The sequence below is a fragment of the Octopus bimaculoides genome, chromosome 2 (genome assembly GCF_046866305.1).
Source record: "Octopus bimaculoides isolate indiv1 chromosome 2, ASM4686630v1, whole genome shotgun sequence".
Lineage (NCBI taxonomy): Eukaryota > Metazoa > Mollusca > Cephalopoda > Octopoda > Octopodidae > Octopus > Octopus bimaculoides.
The window spans coordinates 52,118,858-52,128,139 of record NC_142929.1 but is presented as its reverse complement, the minus strand read 5'-3'; the positions used below and the strand labels follow the sequence as shown (position 1 = coordinate 52,128,139).

The following is a 9,282-nucleotide window of genomic DNA, read 5'->3' as shown; positions in this document are numbered from 1 at the left end:
GTGTGTGTGTGTATGTGTGCATAGATAACACACACACATTACACCATCACACACACATAAATTAGCAGAGAACCAAACAAAAAAGAGAGATATACATATACTCTCTCTCTCTCTCTCTCTCTCTCTCATATGCACGCACGCATGCACATATAAAATTTACAAATAATTAAAACTTCAGTATCTAAATCCAGCTGGTTGGCTGGTTGTTTTTTTCTATTATTGTTGTTATTTCTACTGCTGCACATAACACCATCATCACCATCCTCATCATCATCATCATTGTTCTTCAAATCATTTCTGATCTTGTTATTGAGGTGTACTTCTGATTTCTAGTCAATGATCTGATGTTTTCTTTTTTTTTTTAGAATTTATTCTTTTTTTTTAAGACATAGAGAGAAATAAATATTTCTTATGTGAAAAAAAAAAAACAAAAAAAACTCAAATGCAAGAAATATTACAACATATCTTCCACCAAAATCAAAGTTATTAATTTTGGGGGGAAAAAAAATAAAAGCAAATGTAACTTTTTTTTTTGAAATGGTAATAATATATATATCTTGATGTTAAAAAAAAACAATATGTAATGTATTTACACAATAATGAGACTACCAAAGATGTTATCAGACACACAAGCATATATTCACACATGATTTGACGAAAGTGTATCTGCAGGTACATGGAAATAAAAAAATTTAAAAAAAAGGAACCTAAAGAGATAAAAGCCTTTATCAGGAGTTATGATTACTATCCATTGGTCTGCTATTTAAAAGATGGGGCTGGCTATAAAATTGTTTTGCTAATTCATGAACAGACTGGTAACCAGAAGCACGAGAACCAAGACACATTTGATACTGCGCTGGTTCCAAGGCAGGATCACAAGAAACATGATGGAATGCATGATACAACCCAGGGTCAACAGTGCGAAAAATAGTTAAGTTACTATTGATAAATTTTTGGTAAAGATCAACATCCTCTTTGCCCCATCCTTGAATACTCGTATCAAAACCACCAACAGCTTCAAGATCACTTTTATATATACTTGCAATTCCAAAACCAAACTGTCGCCAATTCCCATAGTCATTACGGAAATCTCTAATATCAAATTTGCAATTAACTGGATCAGGGCAAAAACTTCTTGTATCAAACTGACTGAACACAATTGGAAAATATACTTGAAGTCCCTGTCTGGTGTTCATACGAACACGTTGAAAAACATCCCTACTAAGGAGAATATCGACATCCATAAAAAATAGTAGAGAATTAGGTTTTGTATCAGATGAGCCTAATTTCAAAGCCTTAGCCCGAGAAAATGCTCCATTAGCTTCAATAAGTTCAACTGAATTAGCACCATAGAGTTGTTGATACTGGACAATCAAATTTATGGATTTCTGTAAGGCTGTATCATCTGTGCTGTCAAAAAGAACAATATTTAAGTGAACTTTTTCTTTTGGAATTAGAACAATTTGTTCATAGTTTTTCATAAATCTTTTAAAGGTTTCATACCGACCAGATAACGATAGAACGATATGTATAGTTTCTTTGGCTTTATCAACGTTAGTCCGTTCTGGAGATTTATAGTCTGTAAAGAGATGTGCAAAAGGATGAACAGAATCGTATGAAATGTATTCTTCCTTATTTGATGGAAAATAGTCTTCCAAAATTTCCATAGGGCCAAAATTCTGCTGTAAGTATGCATGTCTTCGAACAGGGACAGTCATTCGACGTCCTTTGTGTTTCCTGTATATTAAAAGCAGGTCAAGAATATAGTCACAGCTTAAATATGGATTTAATCTCCGGTAACCATAAAGAATTTCTTTAAAATCAATATGACGGCCACGCTGTCTGGCATTGCCATTGATCATGTGTATGGTCTGCTGTATAATGTCATCAAGTGCTACACGCATATGAGCAGGCATTCCTCGCTTAGGATTAACGTCAGCAGCTGAATACAAGGGACGAGTAAAAAAATCCCACTCAAAAACATCATCCTCATCTTTTGGATGATATTTTGTTATAGAAGTCCTTAAACCGAGATTGTTTGGTTTCTCAGAGTCTTGTTCCCCTATCAACTGATTTACTGAATTTATCTCCCGGTGTAGATTCAGGGTCTTTTGGCGTAAGCTCGATATGCGTTGTCCTAAAATGTAATTATGAACGCGGAATTGATGTGTTGGTTCCTTGATAGGATGTAAAGTGATGGCTTGATTTAGATCTGCTTTGTTCAGGCTGTATGTGAATGATCCTTTCTCCTCTTTGTAGTTGTGAAAGAAAAGATGCTGCATCTGTGGAATAGAAAAATATGAAAAGAAATTAAAATAATGTTAAAATAAGTGAAATCAAATGCATATTAACAAGTTTCTTTAAATCAAAAGAAATCAAAACAATTATAAAAAAATGTTAATTTGGTTTATATTTTCAGAGGTGTCCAAAGATTTTCTTCAAAACTCCAGCAAAGTTGGTACCAATTCTTGATCTTATTAATTAAATAGGATTGTCAAGGAAAGAGAAAAGAAAGTGTATACTGGAAATGATTTAAATTTCATTATTTTAAGCATTTTCAGAAGCTCACATTTTCAAATGAATAATAAGTTTAAGAATTTTTTGAGGAAATTTAACAAAGTTAATGAATCTAATTAGAATATAGAATTAGTAACATTTATTTTCTCCTACAATCAGTTCTATGTCAATGTAATCTTTTAATAAATATTTCCATCCTTAAATCCTTAAATTAATTTTTTTCATTCTGCATTTCATTTATGAATCATATTTTCAAAACATCATGTATTTATGAAATGAAATGATGAGGGAACTTTTACATAGTTCCTTATTTTACCTTGTAGAAATAGCAGCCAAATCCCAAGATAAACTAAGGTTGAAAAGTCTGGGTGCTCATGACTAGAACCAATAAGTTCAAAAACCTTTAAGCTCTAACCTTCCTGTCCTCACACCTTTTGTTTTCTCCACTCTGAAATAGTGTTTCCCCAGACACATTATCCTATGTATTCACCACTGTTTAAAAATGTCAGGCTGTGTAATTAGAGGGGAAAATAGTGGTTATTTCTAACAGGTCAAGTGATCACATAAAGGCTTCCTTATTGGATAATATAATGCAGTCAGCATATATTTAATCCCTTCAGCACTGGCCTACTTGATATTGGGCATTGTATTGAAATTAAAATCTTCCATCATAATTTTATGTAAAAATCTGTTTTAATCCCCATCATTAAATTCAAGGCCAATGGGGCAACTCGAGCCCTCAGGAAACCATCAGGTAATCACTACTACATAAAGGCTGTACCTGGATGGGACACCAGTCCACTGCAAAGTTAAATCCCACCCCCAAGCTGGGGGTGGGATTTATTTGGCTAAAAATGAGCAGTAGCTGTAGCTCATTTTCAGCCAAATAGACTGGAGCAATGTAAGATGAAATGCCTTGCTCAAGGACACAATGTACTGCCCAGTCCAGAAACTGAACCCACAATCTTACAACTGGCACAAGAGCAACCCCTCACCCATCTGTTGCTGGTGGTCACTTTCAGTTGAGTGAAGTTGAGTAATGTGAAATGAAGTGCCTTGCTCAAGGAGTACAATATGCTGCCTGATCTGAGAAATGAACCCACAAATTTATGATTGTAAGTTTGATAGCCTCATCACAAGGCCTTGAGCCTTTACTGTTCCAAACACCAGCTTAATTAAGAATTTGGAATGAATCAGTAAAATAATTAAATTTGTCCATTATTATTTTTAAAATTAACTGAAACACACAGGCATTTAACATTATTAGAAATATGATCATGAAAAGGTTAATAAATTCCATAGTTAATCTCACAGGTTTGTTCAACATACAGACTTTTCAATGTACAGTTAATCTTCCATTGTTGAATAACTAGATGAGAGAGACAGCTCTGTTCAAGATAGTTGCCAAAAACTCAACACCACAATCAAATGTCAAACTTTTTAGGAAAATGTGGTTTAGAAAACATCGCTGATTAAAAACTAAACTGACAGAATAAGTCTGGTGGGCAGAATTCAGACCAAAGAATATTTACTGGCCCTTAAAACTATGCCTACTCCAATTAGAACAATAGTTTACTTGAAAAAAAAAGAAGAAAAAAAGAAAGATAGATAGATAGATAAATAGATAGATTTATTGATAGACAGATAGAGAGACAGAGAGAACAAATTGAGGTTAAAACAAGTACAATTTCACTATAGCAGCTGTAAGAAATAGGTTCTTCAAAGTAAAAGACAAAGTTGCTCTTAAAGAAAGATTTCAGCAAAAATTGTTAGTCATTAGTAAAGGTCCACTGAATGTTTTTGAAATCTCTTGAACACTTGATAACAATCCACCTAAAATTATTCTTAGTTCTAGGATACAAAAACTATGTATTTTAAAGTGTATTTAAATTAAAACCTTCCACAATAATTGTATGTAAGAGCCTTTTGTTGAAATATATTCCAAACACATGCTTAGTAATGAAAAAAAAAAAAAATTTTACTAAGTGCCTCCAAATTATTGATTATTTTCAAATTAATCAAAACACAAAAGCATTGTATTTTACCATAAAAAAAGGTTATGAAAGGGTTAAATCTGTTAAGCTTTAAGAGAAAATAAATGATAATAAATAAACCAATGTTTAAATTATACAGCAGTAAAAGAAGAAAAAAGAAATGAATGCTGAAATTCTAATCTTGGAGTCAGGAAAAGGTACTGAGTTTAGTGACTGGTTAAGAGAGTACAGAAATATGAATGAACCATTGCTTCTCAGTAGCAATCTATATATATAAAAATGAGAATGTGTGTCTGTCTGTCTGTCTGTCTGTCTGTCTGTCTGTCTGTCTGTGTGAATCCCTAAAACTCGAGAACTACGCAACCAATTTCATTCAAATTTTACAGATGCCTTACTTAGGGTTCCAGTTGTGTTTTAGTCAAAAAAATTTTTTAACTTCTTGCAGAGTTCGAGCCCACGGCAATATAATATCTCCTCCACTATTTAAGTATTTCGTGTCAAAAGTGAAACAAAACACTCATGTCAAATACTTTCACTTTAAAAATGAAACTATTCTACTAACTGAAACAATCACATTTCGATACTGTAATGACAGATACTTTCAGAGAGAGAGAGAAAGAGAGAAAGAAAGAAAGAGAGAGAGAGAGAGAGAGAGAGAGAGATAAAGAGAAAGAGAGAGAGAGAGAAAGAGAGAGAGATGTATATGTATACATATAGATGTATATGTACACGTTATTCCACTAACTGAAACAATCACATTTCGATACTTTCAGAGAGAGAGAAAGAGAGAAAGAGATGTATATGTATACATATACATGTATATGTACACGTATATGCATAGATATATATATATAGATATAGATCTATATGCATACATGTATATGTATACACGTAATATGTACACATATATACATATATATACATGCATACAAATATCTATACATATATACACCCATCACACACAAACACATGCACACAAACACACACATTAGTCATTTGTTTTCTTATCCAAAACTACGTCAAAAGTACTGAACGGATCTTTATGAAATTTGGAAATTATATTCTATGTATAACGGCCATAACACCCATGAAAATTCACATATTTTTGATGTTGATGAAATTTTAACCCGAACATAACAGATGAGCATTATTTGTAATTCAACGGTACAACAGTGTAAGACTACCCTTTCAGATATACTTACATTGTGATTTCTGCAATGTGGTGCATAAATTGTCAAGTAAATGAGACGCATCTTTGCCTCCACTGATTCACTTGCAAAGTATTGAGTAAAATTATTTCATTGCAGACCTCCATTTGGGTCTTTTTATTATCACTACGACACACATAGTCCCCAGTTGGTAACATTGATTTCAAGGCCCTCCTAGATGAGAGACTGGCATTCCACTTAATGTCTATGTTCCATGCTGGCATGGGTTGGAGAGTTATTAATCTAGAAATATGGTATCGTAGCTACTAACAGTTGAGGGTTGCGTAGTCTAGACGGCGTTTTTAGATTTCATTATTCTCTTTAACCCGGGCAAAGCCGGGTATTTCTGCTAGTAAATGATAAAAATAGATTAAGGTTGATAAATATAGATTTGGAGCAGGGAAGGTGCACTTTTACTTTGTATCCTATAAGGGTCAATAAAGCACAAGTAAGTAGGGTGGAGACATTTTTCGCTATGTTCCAAATACACTGATGTTAGATTGTTGAATAAAAGAATAGAAAAAATACAATTTCTAAATCCCATTTTTTTATGTGTAGATTTTAGTCAACATTTTTTAAAGTCTGTAACAGAAGAAAAATATTAAAAGGTAATAAGATAATTCCTAGCATTTTTTCTTCACTTATTAAACTGAACTGGAAAAAAAGATATCATTTGTTGACAATACTATCTTAATTAGGTGTGATTTCTTATTGCAAGATAAAGAATTTTTTTGGGGGGACAAGATACAAATTCACAGCACACAAGATGAGAACATTTCTTAGTTATTCTTCTTCAAGATAATGTTGATGACTTCAATGTATATCAAAATATTTTCATTACCATCTTCATACTTATTAATCTCTCTTTTCCTGCTGTTATTGATACTCTGTCTATGTTGTGACCCACTAGATCTTTAATACAGCTGTGTATCTTGTTCAAGGAGAAAATACCAGAAGCAGAAGTTCTTCACTAATAAACTAAAAGATTGCATCCATAGGCGTAGGAGTGGCTGTGTGGTAAGTAGCTTGCTTACCAACCACATGGTTCCGGGTTCATTCCCATTGCGTGGCACCTTGGTCAAGTGTCTTCTACTATAGCCTCGGGCTGACTAAAGCCTTGTGAGTGGATTTGGTAGAAGGAAACTGAAAGAAAATTTTTTTTTTTTAGAAAAGCAATTTTTCCAAAGTTAGCAATTATGATAGTATCATATCTTATCCTTTACTTGTGTAAGTCATTAGACTACAGCCATGCAGGGGCACCACCTTGAAGAACTTTTAGTCGAATGAATCAACCTCAGTACTTATTTTTTTAAAGCTTAGTATTTATTCTATCAGTCTTTTTGCTGAACCTCTAAGTTACAGGGATGTAAACACACCAACACTGGTTGTCAAACGGTGGTGGTGGTGGGACACAGACAGAAAGACACACACACACACACACACACACACACACATATATATATATATATATATATATACACATACACACAATGAGCTTCCTTCAGATTCTGTCAACAATATCCCCTCATAAGGCTTTGGATGGTTCAAGGCTATAGTAGAAGACACATATCCAAGGTGCCACACAGTGGGATTGAACCTGGAACTGTGTGGTTGTTTGTGAGAGAATTTCATCGATTTAATTACTGTAAGTGAACTAAGTGTGTATGTGTGTGTATATGTGTGTGTGTGTATTTGAGGTCCTGATGATGCTATAAGGTGTTAGTCAGGCACTCAAGTATGAGTCCACTGCATTTTATAGTAGAAACAGCTGTAAGTTCATAAGATATCCGTTTATTCCTTAATCATCTCATTTTCCACACACACACACACAAACTTTTTGTTGATAAATGGGTAAGTTCATGAGGGAAATTTGGTTAAGATATGGTTCTTCCATTTTAAACATGTCAGACCTCATGGATGGATGGTTACTAGAATACAGTAGACAACTTTTCCTTGTATTCTTATTCATTTTTTTGTACACAAGTGTCATGGAAGTTGTCAATGAAAACAAGAGCAATTATTTCTCACATCAAAAAAAAAAAAGTTCTTTCCTTATTTATTTTTAATATTGAGATCTTCATAGTCAGTATAAAGTTCAAGACAGTGATTTGACCCTTAGGTCAATCTTGTAAGGAAGTAGTTCAGGCTCCTTTCATTGCTAATGCTTTGACTGAAGTCAGTGAGGCATTTGCAGAAAATGGCAGGCTATGTCCCTTTATTTATTTAAAAGCATGAAAGATTATGACCTAGGGGAAAAGACAGGAAAATGGTCCATTGGTGCTGTAATAAGAGACTGAAAGTTGGAAAGAGTTCAGCAGAAATTTAAGACCTCATGGGAGAGAAAAAGCATTAATTGTTGGATATTGTGATAGTCTGGTGAAGGAGTGAGGTAGGTAAGCTATGAAAGACACTGATTGCTTGGGTAGATACACACTACAGCAATCTCAAGAAGGAAAGGTCATGTTTAAATATTGGCGGAGAATAATCATCATCATTTTCACATCCGTTTTTTTCCCATGCTCGTATATGATAGATGGGTCTTATCAGTACAAGGTCCCACTACTTATTATGGACCTTTCTTACCTCCTTTGTCAGAGTCATAATCCCCAGAACAGTCTCCACCGCCACCGCTATTCAAGTTTACTCCCACCATCTTCTATTCTGAGTTACTTAAAATTAGGAAATTAGGTCTCAGACGATGTATACAGACACACTCAGCATCTTCACATACATGAGTGTGTACACATACTCACACACACACACACACATACATATATATATATATATATATATGACCATGTATATGTATGTGTATATATATGTATGTATATAATTGTATATGTATGTGTGTATATATATATATATATGCATATATGTACATATATGTATGTATATATATGTATACGTATGTGTATATATATGTATGCATATATATGTATATATATGTATATATATATGTACGTATATATATGTATATATATATATATATATATATATATATATGTATGTATATATATGTATGTGTATATATATGTATGTATGTATATATATATGCATATATATATATATATATGCATATATATATATATATATATGCATATATATATATATATATGCATATATATATATATATGCATATATATATATATGCATATATATATATATGCATATATATATATATATGCATATATATATATATGCATATATATATATATGCATATATATATATATATGCATATATATATATATATATGCATATATATATATATATGCATATATATATATATATATGCATATATATATATATATGCATATATATATATATATATGCATATATATATATATATATATGCATATATATATATATATATGCATATATATATATATATATATGCATATATATATATATATATGCATATATATATATATATATGCATATATATATATATATATGCATATATATATATATGCATATATATATATATGCATATATATATATATGCATATATATATATATATGCATATATATATATATGCATATATATATATATATATGCATATAT

The 9,282-nt window shown here is 32.0% G+C and overlaps 1 protein-coding gene across 1 annotated transcript in view; it reads right to left on the bottom strand.

Annotated features, from left to right (window-relative positions):
* Positions 1–353: 353 nt before the first annotated feature.
* LOC106873236 (chondroitin sulfate synthase 1) overlaps positions 354–9,282 on the bottom strand; it is a 36,866-nt gene continuing 27,937 nt past the window's right edge. Inside the window, exon 5 of the mRNA XM_089338268.1 lies at positions 354–2,282. Within this exon, the coding sequence (XP_089194394.1) occupies positions 729–2,282 (1,554 nt within the window). The 3' untranslated portion in view covers positions 354–728. The remainder of the gene's footprint in view (positions 2,283–9,282) is intronic.